At 39.0% G+C, this 18,387-nt stretch overlaps 1 protein-coding gene across 2 annotated transcripts; it reads left to right on the top strand.

Annotated features, from left to right (window-relative positions):
- The first annotated feature begins 5,589 nt into the window (after nt 1-5,589).
- Nucleotides 5,590-17,441, top strand: LOC137872289 (interferon-induced very large GTPase 1-like). Of its 2 annotated transcripts, none has more exons than XM_068710466.1 (6): nt 5,590-5,706; nt 5,974-6,051; nt 6,185-6,263; nt 7,936-8,004; nt 8,376-8,627; nt 11,072-17,441. In XM_068710466.1, exons 2-6 carry the CDS (start codon nt 6,010-6,012, stop codon nt 15,745-15,747), a joined length of 5,118 nt encoding a protein of 1,705 aa, XP_068566567.1. In that variant the 5' UTR covers nt 5,590-5,706; nt 5,974-6,009; the 3' UTR covers nt 15,748-17,441. The 2 variants fall into 2 exon arrangements, with proteins under 2 accessions (XP_068566567.1, XP_068566566.1); XM_068710465.1 differs by having other exon boundaries at nt 6,182-6,263.
- Nucleotides 17,442-18,387: the final 946 nt, after the last annotated feature.

The following is an 18,387-nucleotide window of genomic DNA, read 5'->3' as shown; positions in this document are numbered from 1 at the left end:
AGTCAATGTTTAGTCCTCTACCGCATATGGATCTGGAGGCGAAAGATGCTCCAAGTAAAAATGTAAAATAAGGGCCATCTGCTTTTTAAGCTTTTGGAACTTTGGATCTTTTTGCTTTTGAAGTCCTAGAGAAGGCTTACATTTTGTATTACTTTACAAATAAATCTGGTTAAAGTCCTTAATGTAAGAGTGCTCTTGGTGAGCAAAATCTGTTCAGAAGCTTTCTCAATGACACCACCTTCGATGATTACATCCATGAACACAATCTGCCCCGTCCACCTGTACAACACCTTTGACTCACTGATAAACTGACCCGAATACTAGACTGCAGGATTCCCCTCTCCCCATCGCTCTGCTTGTACTGCTTAACCTCAGTGAAAGTGGTACTGAGCCAACTGTTAACATGAACACCGTCCTGCTAAAGAGGAAGAAAGCTAAACATCTGAATAGACCTCTTTCTAGAACACATGAAGGGAAAACTGACTGCATCCATCAACTGTAAAATACATCAGGTCAAGAAAGAAGGATACTTTTCTCTGGGTTGTTTTTGTTTCCTCATAAGGGTGTGAGGGTGGCCAAGGAGGGGAAATCCCTGCCTCACTAAGAAAAATGAGGAAGGACAATGAGACAAAAAGAAAGTGTAACTCATGCTGCTGCCAATTCCAAGGGAGTGATCATGTTAAATAAGGTGCACATGCTTAAAGCAATGTTATACAGTTTAATAATCAATTATAGAACTGAGTTTGAAACTTAAGCCAAGTTATGCAACAGGTGTGAAAGTATGCATGATGGGTCACTGTCAATACTCTCTACTGGACAATATGTCGTTTTCCTGAGGCAATTGAAAATAAATTGGAACAAGACCCAATCAAGTAAAGTATAAGCATCATTCTGGTGGAATACAGAAATGAAAAAGAAATATATTTGTTTTGAGACTTATATATTCATTTTGACTTAGTTCTTTGAATTGTCATGTAATCATTACAAAACACGCTGATATTGATTTGAAGTCAGATTTTTGTTTATATCTCTCTTTTACATTTGATCACACACACACACACACACACACACACACACACACACACACACACACACACAAAAAAAACAGCTGATCATCAAATTGACACTTAATTTATAAATTTATAAAATCCATAAATGAAATGCCAATTTGAAGTGATTAAAATACAGTCGAGTCAAGAAGGAAGGATACTTTTCTCTGGGGTTTTTGTTTCCTCCAAAGGGCCTGGGAGTGACAAGGAGGGGAAATCCTGCCTCACTAAGAAAAATGAGGAAGGGCGTAAAGCATTCTGTGATTTGACAACCTGACTGAGATTTAATCAAAAGGAAACTTTTAGGGCGCGTTGTGGTTTTGAAGCCTAACTGACATTTTCTGCAGCATGCCTCTTGTAACCTTTAGCCATAGAGCCAGTAAGCAGTATCTCAAAAGGGTTGTTTACTTTTATCCTAATTTACTCTTTAGGCTAATTACTTTAGTCTAAAGACTAATTTTAAACTTGCATGGTTTTATTTCTCATTCTTTGAATTTCATTGTTACCAAGAGTTAATTTAATGACGATAACCTTTATGTGGTTTTCTTTCATTTAGCAAAATGTAATCCTCTCTGTGCCTCTTTACATACTGAATAGTGAAGAGAAGTAAAAAAGTTAATCTAAGTTTAACTACCTCTGGCCTGATCATTGTCAGAGTCAGCATTGGAAACAGGTTGTAAGTGCAGATACTGCAACAATGTGTTAGAGAGACATCCTGACTGATGTTCCACCAATGAAGGCCTGACAGGAACCTTTGGAAGAGGGCTAACAAAGAAGTGCTAACTTAAATAACAAGTCTGCCATATACTGTAAGATATATCATTTAACTCAACAATGAGGAAACTATAATAGATGCAGAATTTACATGAATTTGGACTCGGATAGTCGTTCAGCACTTAACAGAACACACAAGTCTCACTACCAGAAACCATGAAACTATTCAGAAGAGTCTCTGAACTCTCAAACTACCTCATTAACTGGTCCTCATCAACACTATTGCCACTCTCCAAAAATTCCCCTCTCCCCATCGCTCTGCTTGTACTGCTTAACCTCAGTGAAAGTGGTACTGAGCCAACTGTTAACATGAACACCGTCCTGCTAAAGAGGAAGAAAGCTAAACATCTGAATAGACCTCTTTCTAGAACACATGAAGGGAAAACTGACTGCATCCATCAACTGTAAAATACATCAGGTCAAGAAGGAAGGATACTTTTCTCTGGGTTGTTTTTGTTTCCTCATAAGGGTGTGAGGGTGGCCAAGGAGGGGAAATCCCTGCCTCACTAAGAAAAATGAGGAAGGACAATGAGACAAAAACAAAGCGTAACTCATGCTGCTGCCAGTTCCAAGGGAGTGATCATGTTAAATAAGGTGCACATGCTTAGAGCAATGTTATACAGTTTAATATTATATTATGGGCTGGATTAAAGAATAACTGACATAACAGAAAGCTCTTGTAAAATGTGTAAATGTGCATCTCACTCAGAGAGAACCAGGACATTCTGATGTAGCATTTCAAAATTAAAGCCCTTCAAAATTGCATGCATGAGCTAAATTCAAATCACATTCATGAGACAATTTGTCTATTTCAGATTAGATTTCAGAGGAAATGTTGCATAGTTACAAAATCATTTCATCCATTTCACCAAGTAATTCATTTTAGAAAAATTAATTTCACTGAATTGCCCTGCAGCTTTAAATTCAGTTCATTCAAGTGTGAAGTGTTGTCATTCAAAAAAGCCACGATATTATATTTTTCTCATCTTCTAACAAGAGAAATGTGTGAGCATGAACTTTATCTGTGGTTATTAAACTACTTGCTTCAGCTCTATTATCTCTGTTAACATCATAGTTGGTCAATGAATTCAGATGTGAGTCGGTACGTTTGCTCCAAAGAGTTGTGCTTTGTCTCGTAGTGGCGCTTCACATTACCGCTTTTAATAATCATCACGGTCTCTGAACATATGAGACACACTGGTTCTAAACGGTCAGTGGGAAGAATGAACCTATAAGAGTCTGTTCATTATTGTTTTAAGACTCTGGTCTCTCTGACCACTTCTCTCTCTTTGGAGAACGTCATGTGAAATAACTTCTCTGACTCACGTAATAATTCTCCTACTCCTCGTTCTCTTTCCTCGTCTCCCCCGTGTGTCTACATCTCACTCGAGTCAGGAAACGTGTCAGAATAACCATATTTGATTGGCTGAGCTGCATCACGTGATGTGATTTACGCCGCTGAACAGCTGCGGTAAAGGCTGGAAAAGCTGCGCCGGTTAAAATAAAAGCGCTCCGTCAAAATGTAATAATTCCCAATTATCTATCGGTTTTAGGTCCTGGGTCCGGATACAACGGCGTCTGGGTCCGGACCGCGGTCCGCCTATTAGTGACCCCTGTGATAGATCATCAAGTGCTGCTGCTGCATTTAATGCGAAACCACATGACAGAAAAAAGTTACCAGCATGTGAGGTCACGAGGACTATGATGCAATGACCAGGATTACGATAGGTCAAAATGCAATATATGTAAATAACCTTTACTTAACTAAGATGATTAAACGTCTTTTATGGAGACCTAGCCAAGACAGGGTCAAATAGCAGCATCCAACACAAGACAGGCAACAGTATGAGGACACATTAGACCACGATGCAGTGTATGAGGTCGCGTTAGACCATGATACATTGACAGTGACCCACTTCCCAGAGTACGACAGATAAGACGAATTGGCAGAAAACTATGAATAATAGTTATCTAGAAAAACGCAATGAATAACAAATGAATGAATAAGTAGGATACGCGCCACTACGACGCCAAATCAGGCCGGGGTGTAAAGTGGACTGGGCTTATGATCCATTCACCACTTCTTACCCACCTACTCCTGACGGCCGGGCTCAGACTGCACACATCTTTGAGGGAGAGAAGAGGAGAGAAAGAGGGGATGACATTCAGCCAAGGGCCCTGATTCAATTTGAACCACACAATAGGCGACTGGAAATGAGTACTTAGCCAAGATATAATAGAGTATAATATTTAAAAAAAAAAGCTTTGATGATCTAAATGATTATTGTGACTGGAAAGACGTGAATGTAATGTCGAGGTCAGCTATTACCAGAAACATTATTGAAGAGGACAATGAGCAGCGATGTAGCTGTGAAGCAAAAACTCCACCGTCAGTTATATGCATATGTATATAGAATCTGAGCAAAGCACATTTACGGAGCGAGCACTTTCACTGCCATATGAAAGGGTGCGATGATGTCTTGTGTGGCAGCCAACTGCATGATGCTATCGCATGAATCGTGAAGAGGAATGCACACATTAAGAAATTCGAACGACTTACAATTTACTCATAAGTAAAACGTTTGTGTTTCCGTTGAGCTTCCAGCGAGGCATCTCACACGATGCAGATTATATCAAATCTGGAGTAGAGGGAGGCCAGAGTCTGAGAACCACTGACCGTGATATCCTTCAAAAGCCCACCAATGGACACGAGTCGCAAGAAAACACCAGCACACCATGGAAGAGAGTTGCCGTTATGCCAACTGAGCATGCTTGTTTGTGATGAGGTCAGCAATGACCTGGGCACTTTGCTTGAATGAGGCCTGACACCTGAGCTAATCAGTAACACTGGCAACACATGGGCCCTGTGTGCCAGTGCATTGAGTTTTATAAACTTAGTTCAGGAACAGGGACCACGTCCCGAACACAACTCATTTCCTCCGCACAAAGTATTTAAGCACAACGAACCTTCCTCTTCGACTCAGTTTTCTCACAATGTACGACAGACAAGCAAATGCTCTCCAACTCAGCTTCAACACGACGTACGGCAGACGAGCAAAATCTTAAAACCACTTACCTTGCACAAAGGATCTTTCTCAACCTTCCGGATGACCGGCCATATCTCGACTTCCCCCAACTTCCCCCAAGATCCCCTGTTCGTCACAGGCAAAGGGGCCACGGGGTCTCTGGTTCACCACCACTTTTGGTCCTTGTTAGTGAAACTCTGTTAAAAACTCTCTTGAGTCCCAGTTGGTCCCTCTCTCCTTCCTGAGACACCCATTTGGTTTTTGGTTGAGATTATGGTTTGTTTCTCTATACAATATTGCATACACAATTTCCACGCATGCATTCACCTACGCTGCTGAAATCACTGACTTCACATGCCACTGTTAGTTTATGTTTGCCTCTTATGTTGCCTTAAGTTAATAAATAATTTGTTAATTTGCTTGGTTGTGTGCATCTCCCTTTTTTGTCATGGCCGTTTGGCCCAGTTTGTGACAGTATAAAAACACTTATACATTTATGTTTATATATATTTTTTTACAACACACACACACACACACACACACACACACACACGATGGTCCAACCCTGCCCTTCCCGAGGGCCACATGGAGCTACAGGAGAACAGCTCCCCCTTCGGCAGAGGGAGGAACCAGACAATTAATCCCACTTTACAGGAAACCAGGTAATCTATTTCCCAACAAAACAGAAAGTAACTTCACAAGGCTGAATAAAAGGAGATGCCAGTGACAGACTACGGCATTGCAGGGATGTGCAGAGCGTTATCCTCAGGACTGATACTTAACCTATATTGCTACAGTAGATAAAAACTCCTCAATTAAAGAACGGATACAGTTTGTACTATGGATAATCTACAAAGGTAGGCAACAATTTATTTGTAATTGGGTGTTTTTCTGTCTTTTTAAATAGTGTTCAAATGTAAACTTTTCAAAGCCTAAAACACAAACATGACTCAGCATGTTCAATCTGTCCTCATCGCTAATACTGTGAATTGATTACAGTATTTTTGTTTTAGTCTATATTGTAGTCTGACAGGTTGCAAAGCACACTTAGCTGAGTGATTTTTGTTTAACATCAATAGTTTTGGCGGTGACTGAGTTACAGAGTTATTTTCTATTACTTTCAGTGAGAAGCTGTTTGAATAATCTGGACCAAGTGTGGGATGGCTGAGAGTGTACCCACGATGGATAACTCAGATGAGGAGGTAAACGGCTGGTTTGCACAACTCTAAACTGAATTAACAATACAATTACAAGCCAAATATGTGTTGTCCTTCTAGCTATTGTGAATAGATTCATTACACTTTAATCAACACATTTGTATCCATTACCAAGAAGCTCTATGATGAGCCGGATTCCTTCCATGAGCCATACTGTGGGGAAGGAGAGAACACTTCACCTACATCACAGTCTGACTGTAAGTGTGGGTCTGTGGTCCGTGCATGAAGTGTCATTTATCTGCCGTTGTTCACATTGCATAATAATGTCAAATTAGGAGTATTGACTAATCTCATCAATCTCACCAAAACGTCAGCTTGTTCCATTATCCAACTTTAATAATGAAAATTGAATAAAGCAAGTTGAGAGCTGGAAACAGAGACAGCTTGCCTTCAAAGTAAAAGCAATTTAAGCAGAGCTAAATTAAATAAATAAACAAATTGCCTAAATAATGAACATACAGTAATTTATAACTGTTATAAAGTCATATTCCTGCCACTTTCACTGAACTGATCGTGAATAAATACACCAATGGGCACAAACCCTGGAATTACCTGTATACAATGATTCATTAAATTATTTTTTAAATGTATTTAATTAAGGCTTCTTGACCTATTTGGGTGAATGTTACAGGCTGTAGTGTTGATAAGTGTGATGAGTCTGACTGTAGAAAGTTGTTTTACCTTGAACTTTGACTTTATTGCTGACTGTTATGACAATAAGGCCACTAAACTATCCCATGTAAAATCCTTTATATTTATTTAACATTTATTTATTTACCTTATTCTGCATAAAACAAATAAATACAATCATTTTACTGGATAATGCTCTGGAATTTATAAAACAAAAATGAATCATATGTAAATCATAGAGTACCACCACAGTACTACTAGTCACCCTGTAAAAAAGACCAGAAACAACACTTCTTAAATGCTTAGTATTCTGTATATAAATAGAGTTTTCAATACAACAGTCTTCTACAGGGTGCACATGTGTAATCTGCTCACAACACAGGTCTGTATTACTATACATATTAATATTAGCAATAAAATATAAAAACCAAATGTCACTTTCCAATTTGCTTTACTTTTAAGAAATTACAGATGTTTTCTACCTTAACCTGCTGCTCGTTGGTTTTATGGTGATATAGATTTCAGGCCAAACAATCAGCTCCTTCTTAAAACTTAATTTCAGACTCATTTGTTATTAAGATTATTTAGTAGTGCTCATCATTATTATTGCCGTCTACTTGTTGAAAGAGAAATCAACTCTTTCTACAGTCAGACTCATCACACGTCTTAACATCAAACTAATTATTTAATGAATCATTATATACAGATAACTCCAGTGATTGCACACATTGGCAAATTCATTCGGTATCAGTTGTAGGAAAGTGGCAGAAATATGACTTTATAACAGTTATAAATGATGTTCATTATTTAGGCTATTTGTTTATTTATTAATTTTAGCTCGCCTTAAATTGCTCACTGGAGTTTGAAAATGCACTTCTTTTTTTAAGGTGAGCCGTCTCCGTTTGCGGCTCTCGACTTCCTTGACACAATTTATAAGATGAGGTTTTGGTGTGCAGAATTACATTACACGTTTTCATTCAATGCAACAATAACAGAGACAAAGCGTTAAACATGTTAAAGCAGCATCAGCTATCAAAGAACAAACTCACATCAGAATACATTTGCATGAGCACAAGTAGGCAAATTAATTTACCCCTAATCTGACATTGTTCATTATACAACGTAAACAATAGTAGATGAATTATACTTTATGCATAATGTGTGACCGTCAACAACTGATCCAATGACTAAATACATACTGCAATGATACTGAGCTGTACCTCTCTTCTCTTATGACAGATGTTCCTCCACCAGGAGAAGTGTCAGTTCTTAAAGCAACAAGCAAATACATGCAAACTGTCTTCACAGGTAAATCAGAATAATAAATCAAAAAGATAATAATAATGTATTAATAATAAACATGGAGGTTTGTCTGCATGGTTTTTGGGCTCACAAAAAAAAATAAACACATGTACTTCTTACACTGAGGTATTCTCTGTGTGTGTGTGTCACACACACACACACACACACACACACACACACACACACACACACACACACACACACAGGTGAGTTTCAGACTAAAGAGGTTGTAAATTGTATTCCTACAAAATAAGTGCATGGTGTGATTATATGTGACTTTGTCTTTTACATCACCTCTTGCACTTGGACGTACTTTAAATTACAGACAAACGTTGACAGCTTGGATTTCCAGTGAAACCATTATATTGTTCCTGCAGAGACCAACCCTCCTGTGCAGATCACAGTCGATCAGGTCAGCAGTGAGTCAGTGTCTCTGTGCTGGGACACCCCTGCTGGTGAAGTGGAGAATTACACTGTGACTTGTAGCCATGAAGGAGACATTGAGTCAACAGACACAAACAAACTCACTCTCAACAACCTGAAGCCCGGCGTGTGTTACACTCTTGAGGTTTCTACACAATTTAGGAATGGAAGAATCAGCAAGCCAGCTGTGACGTCTGCCCACACAAGTAAGTACAATAGAATTCTTATTGTAATGAATTTTCAAAATATTTTTACAGACTTAGGGGCAATGTACACATTTTTACCAGAACTCTGTAGAGGTTTCCAAAAGAAGAATCAAATAAAAGAGGAATGAATTAGATGCAAGCATCTCTATCTCATAACTATTTATTGTAGAGATCAAAATTTGTAACACTATAGAAAACATAAAACACCTTAAAAAATACGATTACTGTGCAGTTTTAGTCCATGTATTAAAATATGTCAATGAAGATGGGAAAGCCCACTCAAAGCCAATGCAAAAACTTTATGATATCACACTCACACAAACACAGAAAGAAAGATAAAAGTTGGGAGAAAGCCCAAATCAATGACATTTCTATCATGTATGCACCCAGGTAGATTCACTCATAGCACACAAACATACACATTAGCGTGCAGCCATGATAATAGCATAGTGAGATTTTGTGACAGCCCTCATGGAAACCCTGTGTTTTGAGACAATATTCTTTAGTACTAATATCTCTGTCTGGAAGAAGTTGCACTTTTCCATTTTGGCTTCAATCCCTCCTGTCCCAATCCACTCAAGACTGCATCCAGACACTCTAGTGGTGTGATGACACCAAACACTCAGTGAATTTTTGATTACATAAAAAAAGTCAATGCAAAGACGCAAACGGAGGCAAATTTGTGCCGGCCTGCCGTTCAGAAAACAATCATCTTAAAAGTTGATTGCTTGTTGTCTTGGAGACAGACCTGAAAAAGCATTAAAACAGACTTACAAATTTTCATCATGATGTATTTGGGAATCTTTTTGATCCGTTTATTGCAATTAAATCACTGTGAAATCTGCTAGATACAGTAAATATAGCTTGGTGAAACGCCTCCATATGATGTTATGAACTCAGACACGACGGCGTTTGGTTTTCAAACCCTTGTGGGACTTCCACAACGTGCACAAAATAAAAGTAAAAGTGGTTATTTCGGCCATTGTTGATGATAGCGAGAAAAGGCAGAAAAAAACATTGTTGTATCTATATGGAGGTAAGCTGTTCATTCATTCCTGCACATGCCGCCTGAGTAACACAAATAAACACAAATAGTCCTGAGGTCAAATGTTTGATGTGCTGCTCCAAAGACAAATAGGGGACACTTACTTCATCAAGAAACAGGGGCAAAGTCTGGAAAATGCTGGGGCCCAAACATGTGCTCCATTAACCTCTGACATGTATTTGGGGAATTAAGAAGGCCAAAAGGCCCTCTCCCTTATGGTAAAGCAAGTCAGCACATTGGCCGCAGCTGGCTGTAGGGTAGCCTACTTCTGTGCAGGAGGCCGGATCTGAAGGGAGATTCTGTCTTTGTCACACTGGCAACATGACCTGTATATTGACAGCAGAAACATTGTAGTGGTTATTGGTATTAAAGCCAAATCACATCGGTTTATTGTTTTAGATGCTTAATGCAGTCTGCAAGCTGACAAGTCCTTTTTGTTTGTTCATCATTTCCTTAAACCGTACTAACTCACAGATATTGAGGGTTACAGAAGAGTCTTTAGGAAGGTAAAAATGGAAAGAGGGAAGAAACAGAATAGCTTCTGGCCTGAGACGAGTCAAGTTGAGACGAGTATTGGGGTTTGCAGTACAAAACAGTCTCAGCGGCGAGCGCATACAGCTACGGCAAGCAGAGAGGGGGAAATTAATGTCAGTTTGTCACCACCCATACTGCTCAACGGAAGCTAATCTTAGCCATGCAGTACTTGAGTGAGTTTGTAACATGGTTTAAAGGCTGCAATGCTCCCATTTTGATTGCTGGCAGTTAGTTTAGCAAAATATAAAAGCCAAGGAGGTGGAACTTTAAAGTGCAAGGCTGTGGCTATTTCCTGGAGGCAACACATACCAATGTAGACACAGTACGAATCAAACTTGTGAAAGATTCAGTTCAAAATATTTATTTATTCAGTTTTTGCCAAAACTAGTACTGGTACACGAATGCCTATCGATGCATGTTAAAACCTAAACTTCCTTTTGATAGTTTGATAGATAGTTCACCTTTTGATTTATTAATTGATTAAAATTAAATTAAAAAACAATGTCTTCTTACATCTCTTTCATGTCCTTGAGCTGACAATTCCATGGCAGACTGTCCATTAGATTTTGATATCTCTTGTTCAAAAATCTAAATTTTAGGCTAATTGCAACACGAGAGAAAATGTCAGAGGGTTGCCAAAACATAAGGTTTCACTTTCTAGTTTTGTTTAAGTATTCTTTATCTAGACCCAATAATTGGACTGATTGCCTGACCAACATCATCATAGGCCTTAGTTTTAGTTAGCTGTACCATATTACAACTGTGTTACAGCAAAACAAATTTAAATGTTACAACTTTGGTCCGTACTTCAGAATATTGAAATAACCGATAATTGGCTTAATAATCATTGTTTTCCTGTCTTCAGAGACGCATCTAGAGAGCTTACTGGAGGATCTGGGTTTGGAGCAGCTCTACCCTGAGAAGCTATCCCTGAGCACAATACTTCAGATTGACGAGAAGACCATCACTGATGAACCTGCCAAGTGTAATTCAGATCTTCCATGGTATTTTCTAAAGAAACTGATGATGGTTAATGTGACAGCTAGGAATGTGAAATGTACTGCATGTGAGACAAACATTGATGCTGCATCAGGAAAGACGGAGTTAAATTTTGATGATCTGCTTGACAATCTGAATTCAGGTGACATGCTAAACCCCCTTGACATAATCACTGCCCTCTTTCTGTGTTCTGATGGTTTTGTACGGCAGGAAATGGCACTCAAAATGTCTATGTGTCAGTTTTCTGTGCCTCTGCTGCTTCCTAATTGTGACACAAAGCAGTGCACACTCATGCTTTGGGCCATGAGAGACATTGTTAAAAAGTACAGACCTCAGTCCCTCTCAGAAGCCAAAGGCTTTGTTGAAGACAGAATTGTTCTCTCTGAACTTCCAATGATATCTTTTGTGAGACTGGGTGAGTGCTCCTTGTCCAAGTCAGAGATCCTCAATAAGCTTCTGAGCAATTCTCAGCAGTACCATGATACCTTTGTTCATCATGATATGGAGTGTGGCGACAGTCCAAGGAGAATATCCAATGGACTGGTTGAAATCACTTGGTACCTTCCTTGTGGGAACAAAAACATGGATGTCTTCAGTGAGCCAGTAGCTGTAGCTAACCTTCGTGGGGACATTGCTTCATTTGAAACACAATTTGCATTTTTGTGTGAGACATCTGCAGCAGTTTTTGTGTTCTTTGACACTTTGGACTTTGACTGCGAGCTGCTGACCAACCAACACCCCAAGGCACAGATCTTCTTGGTTGGGAACCATCAAAGCAAGCGCTCCAGTATAGATGCTCTAAAAAAGGTAGCAACCAAGTTGGACTTGTCTAACAGCAACATCCTTTTGAAGACTAAACAAATGAATGATGCAGATTTTGTCAAAACATTGCGGAAAACAGTCAGTAATGTAGTTGAGAACTCAAAGGTGAAGATGGGAATTGAGCAGATGACTGACATTGCCCATAAACTGGAGATCTGGGTTGATGAAGACTCTTCAGAGTGCCAGACTGCCAAGCAAAATGCAGATGCCATCACTGCTGAGATTCAAGATATCCTTGAATACAAAGAAGCTCAGCTGCCCTTGCAAGGCCAAATATGGAAGGAACTGACTCGCTTAGAGAAGGAAGAATTTCGGCTTAAAAATGTCGGGTCTGAAAAAATAGAAGACTACAAAAGTGATCTTCAGATACAGAAAACAAAACTTCGGGAAAAACAAAACAGTTCCGACATGTCAAATGCAATGACATGTTTCATCAGTGCAATATCAAGCCCAGGGACAGAGAGGTGCTATTTCCTGAAATGGATGCGAATGAACCTCGATAACGTGTCTCGAAAGAAATTGTCTGATCTCAGGGAGCAGTACAAAGAAAAATGCAAAAATTCAGAAAACAAAGAAGAAATCAAAGAAATTGACAGACAACTTTCCAACAGCTCATTGGGGACTGAACACTTCTTCCGTGAAATGGGTCAGATCTATGAAGCTTCACTTTCCCTTCCAGAAACAGACCCATCACGTCAACAATTACAGCATCTGCCCAAACTATGTGCACAATTGTTAGTTGATGGATTTCCCCTTGAGCTTGTAGATGGAGAGGCATCCAACATACCTCTCAGATGGGTTAGTGACGTTCTTTCTCAGCTCAATGACTTGATGTCTCCTAAGAGCAAGATACTGGTAGTCACAGTTCTTGGAGTTCAGAGCACAGGGAAGTCCACTCTCCTCAACACCATGTTTGGAGTGCAGTTTGCAGTCAGCAGTGGTCGATGCACTCGAGGTGCCTTTATGTTGCTCATCAGAATCAATGAAGATGTCAAGAAAGTACTCAACTGTGACTTCATGGTGATCATTGACACCGAGGGCTTAAAGTCACCAGAGCTTGCACAGCTGGACAATAGCCATGAGCACGACAATGAGCTCGCAACACTTGTTGTGGGGCTGAGTGATATCACCATCATCAATATTGCAATGGAGAATTCAACAGAAATGAAAGACATCCTACAAATAGTTGTGCATGCTTTCCTCAGGATGAAAGAGGTGGGCAAAAAGCCCAAATGTCAGTTTGTTCACCAGAATGTGTCAGACGTTTCAGCCCATGACAAGAACTTACGAGACAGAAAACTGCTCTTGCAACAGTTAAACGAGATGACCCAGGCAGCAGCCAAAATGGAAAAGAAAGAAGAGAACAAGAGCTTCACTGATGTGATGGAGTACAGTCCAGACACTGGGAACTGCTACATTCCTGGACTCTGGAATGGAAACCCACCAATGGCACCAGTCAATGCAGGGTACAGTGAAACTGTGTATGAGCTCAAGAAGAACATAATCCAAATGTTGGGAAGTTGTGAATCTGCTAATAATATCTTGGAGTTTACAGAGTGGATGAAAAGTCTTTGGAATGCAGTGAAGCATGAAAACTTCATCTTCAGCTTCAGAAACAGCCTGGTGGCTGATGCATACATGAGGCTGTGCACAGAATTCAACAAATGGGAATGGGAATTCAAAAAAGAAATGTACACATGGGTTACGAATGCAGAAACAAAGATTAACAACTTTGGTACAGTTGCTTTGAAATCTGAGACATCTGACATGTCAGAATTTCTTACACAAAAAAAAAGTGAAGCTTGCACAGAGCTGTCTAAATGGGAGACAACGCTTCTTGAAAATCTGGCACAATACTTCAAGCAAACAGAGGGTCATGTCTATCTAGTTGAAGGATACAGAGAGGAGTTTGCAAACAGTGCAAAGAGTCTTCGACGAGAAATGGAGAGCTCTGTGTTTAATCAGCTCACAGCAGCAGCTGACATCAGACAGGGGATGACAGAACTTGATAGAATCAAGGAGAACCACACCAAACAATTAGAAGAGAGAGTGCGTGCATTGATTGACAAATGTCGAGAAAAAAAAGTCAAGATGTCAGACAAAGAGCTAGACACAGAATTTGATAAGATGTGGAAAAAAACAGTAAATGAACTGTCCAGTTATAAACAAAAGACCACAAATGTCATCACAAATGTGTCCTGCTGCCTGAGATACAATGTATCACACAAAGGGAGTCATGCATGTGAATTGTTAAGTCAAAAAAGTCTGGAAGATTGTGGACGGGTGCCTTTCAAATATACAGCGGAAGGATCTTACAAACAGGCTAAACACACATTGTGCAAGTGGTTGAACATTGAAGATCATATAAAGACTTTACAAAAGCTAGCTGACTGTATCATTGCAATTTGCACACAGTTTGTGACTGAAAAAATGGAAAGAAAAAACAACTACCATGACACTTACATCCAGGAGATCCTACACATGATTGATGAGAGGCTGCAAAACAATCAGGATGTTAAGATAGAGATCCAGTTTGAAGTTTCTCTGAAACAGCACATCTGTGGAGTTGCAGCCAGACGGTTTCAGAAACTGCACGAAGATTTCATACTTGTGAATGATCCCTACAGATGTCTGAACCAAAACAAGGAAAAGTTCCGCACTGATTTTAAAGATGTGTTCCATGAACGAGACCAGTGCCAAAAGAAGGCAGAAGAATTCATGAATCTCTGCTTGAGGCCTGCAGTCGAAGACTTTGTCTACCGTTCCTTGGGTCCTGATATCATTGGTGAAATGAAGACAAACAAGACGTTCAGCACACGAATGTTCTTCCAGGGTTCAGTTTTACTGGATTTGCTATCAAAGGATGACTTTGAAAACTATCAGAGCTACATTTGCTCTTATGAAGAGTATGTAAAGAACTGGATACTCGACCAAATAGAGGAACGCTTCTCAAATGGGTCTAAGATGTTTGAGTTTGAGGATCAACATGTTCAGTCAAGTATCAGGAGCATAAATGATGCCGTCAAAAAAGCTAAAACAGAAAAGAGTGGAAACTTGGAGTCATTCGTTAAAAATGTCTGTCAGGAACTTGGTGATAAACTGGTCATTTCCCAAGATGCTCTTGGTGCTTTCATGATCCTGAACAATGCCGACCAGGAACAGTTTGCTCACTGGCTGACTGAGTGTGTGAAGGACATGGCACAAGTCCTTCAAGAGAAGTTCAAAAAAACTAACATCCACATGAAACTAAAGAAATTAAATGTGAATCCTCAGAACAAGCTTTTCACCGAACTAATTGGATGTGGTAAACAGTGTCCATTCTGCAAAGCGCCTTGTGAGGCAGGAGGAAAAGTCCACACTCTGCACCATGCTTCACTACATCGGCCACAGGCTCTGGGTAGATACAGGTCGGATAAGACAAAAAAACTTGTCACTGATGTATGCTCTTCCTCTGTGATCAGTAACCAGCGTTTTCAATGCACTGATACAAAAGGTGAATGGCACCCCTACAAGCAGTACACAGATATTTACCCAGACTGGAGCATTGTTCCAGATTCAAGCCTTCAGGCATCAGACTACTGGAAATATGTTCTGGCAAAGTTCAACCAGGAGTTTGCTGAAGAATTCGATGCAAATCCTGCTGACATTCCTGAAACATGGAAAACGATCAGACATGAGCAAGCAGAGGAAAGCATCAAAGTCTCCTTTAACATCAAGTGAGAGACTCCATGCTTTGTGGTTACAGAGGAGCACATCCTCCTGTATATTCATTATCCTCTCACAGGAGGGCTCTACAGCGGGTGATTAAAACCACCCAGAACATCATTGGCACATAACTACTGAGCATCAGTGATATTGGTGAGAAGAGGAGTCTGTGGAGAGCAAAAACGACATTAAAAGACGAAACCCACCCAGCCACAAGCTGTTCACCCTGCTGCCGTCTGGAGAGAGATACAGAAGTATCAGCTGACCACCAGACTTCAGAACAGCTTCTTTCCTCTGGCTGCTAGACTCCTTAATTCATCCTCCACCCTCCATATATAACAGAGTTGTTTTATTTTGTTTTCTTTCCTATGTAGCGAATTGAGACTAAAATCTAAATTTTGTTGTGCAACGCTGTCGTACAATGACAAATAAAAACCTTGTAACCTTGTAATATTGTAAGAACACAGATATATTTCATCACAATGGCTTAAAATAGGAGAATATGAGAAAATCACTGCAGTGCTCAGATCATATTTAACATGTTTAATAAAAATTATTTGGATGTGGAACATTTTAAATGCTTGTTGATATATAGCTATATTGAGTCAATGTACATGTTAGGGGCACATGTTAGATGATGAGACTTTGATTTAAATGTTTTTGTGGAAGATGATTGTCATTATATTGTCAGTGAAAAGATGTACACTGAATCAAATGTCATCTCTTTTATTAAGGGTTTTGTTTCTGTGACGTATCCAGTTTTAAATGTTACATTTAGTCTCTATGTGGTATAATCATAATAGGACATTTTTATCAGATTAAGTTTGATGTACAATTATAGTCAGAATCATTGAATTTTACAATTGTTTTTTTCTTTCTGTGAAGAATATGATGGAAAATTTTTACAATTCCAATCTTTTAAACCATCATTCAGTGTGAATGTCGACATGCATAGGTATAAGTTGTCTTCTTATCTAATTGAGTAGAATATGTTTTGTTTTATTACTCAACTTTTTAAGTGTTTGTTTTTATTTCAGTTAAGTGTCTGGTTCCAAATATCTACATATTTAGGTTCATGTTGTCTCTTCTACTCCAAATATTTTTGTTTCTGCGAGGAATCAAATTCCACATATTTAGATTTTTGAATCATTCAGTCTGTGGTGTTGTTCACATTTTTACATGGCAGAAAGACTGTTTTAATCAACTTGTGTTTGATGTGTAATTATTTTTTACTTTGAATTTAGAATCTCTTTGTAAAGTATCTGACTTCAAAGTTAGAATCTATTTGTTTATTATATGTAAATATACATTTAAAGATCTGATGCAAGATATTTACATTTTCAATGTATTAAAAGATCATGCAGTCTACATGTCAACGTGTAGGTTATACATGACAATGTTTTTTCCTTTATCTGAGTACAATGTTATCTTAACTCCAAATTGAAGTTCGTTTTTATTTCAGTTAGTATTTAATGGCATATATTTACAAAAAATATTCTAGATGTGGTATTGTTTATATTTATACATGAAAGTTAGTTTTAATCAAGTGAAGTAAATGTGAATTATTTTTCAGAATTGATTTTTTTCTGTAAAGTATCTGATTCCACATATTTACATTTTAAAAGAATTAAAAACATTTTTTTTTTCCCTTTCTTGTTGATCATATACTTACTTGTGTTCACTATATCAATAAAGAGACAAAATCATCAGACTGGCTATGAATGTCTTTAATGTTTCCCAGATCAGAATCACAGCATACAGTGTATAATAACTTCTAAAGTAAACAGAAATATCATCACCGCATTTATTTATATAGTTTTACTATACTTCTTTTTTAATAATCATCTTTTTTAAAATTCCATTATTTAACACTTTTCTTCATCTCAAGTCTTGGGTTTCAGAATTCAACAAAGAATGTAAAAACAAGACAACAGGTGCAACTTGATGCAATCGAGGCCAAGCTGGAGATTAATGTGTGTGTGTGTGTGTGTGTGTGTGTGTGTGTGTGTGTGTGTGTGTGTGTGTGTGTGTGTGTGTGTGTGTGTGTGTGTGTGTGTGTGTGTGTGTGTGTGTGTGTGTGTGTGTGTGTGTGTGTGTGTGTGTGTGTGTGTGTGTGTGTGAACCATGTACGGTCCATGCACCACTGACCTGACACAAGATCTCTAAATATCTCAGAGATATGAAGTCATTTTGGTTTGCTTGGCTGACTGCAGTTTTCGGGCACGTTGAAATCAGAACAAACCAAAATCACTTCCACAGACATCCAGTCTGATCCACTGTTAAACACGCTCGGGCTCTAAAAGTGCACTGGACTTTTAAGATTTACTGAACATTTCATCCATCTCTCAACTGTTTGGAGCGTGAAGCTCTCCACTGCTACATCACATCACTGTAAGGTCAACACAACCTCCACAACCACAATGCAACACTGTGTGGAGGGAAGAAGTCAGACCACCTGTGTGATCTCATGTCTCTATGAGGCATCGTATGGTATCAAAGCCCTCATGTCTGTCCCACATGTGATCAAGTAGTCATGTAAACACTGCTACATGTGAAGTGGGAGAATATTTAGTTGGCTGCACTTTGTGTTTAGAATCCTGACCATGAATCACAGGCCAAGCCCCTCCACCATTACATCAGTCAGCCGTCAAAGCT

This window comes from Cebidichthys violaceus, unplaced genomic scaffold (genome assembly GCF_023349555.1).
Source record: "Cebidichthys violaceus isolate CVI_PGR_0920_01 unplaced genomic scaffold, fCebVio1.0.p SCAF_156, whole genome shotgun sequence".
In the NCBI taxonomy this organism is placed as follows: Eukaryota; Metazoa; Chordata; class Actinopteri; order Perciformes; family Stichaeidae; genus Cebidichthys; species Cebidichthys violaceus.
This window is presented reverse-complemented; position numbering and strand designations above follow the sequence as displayed.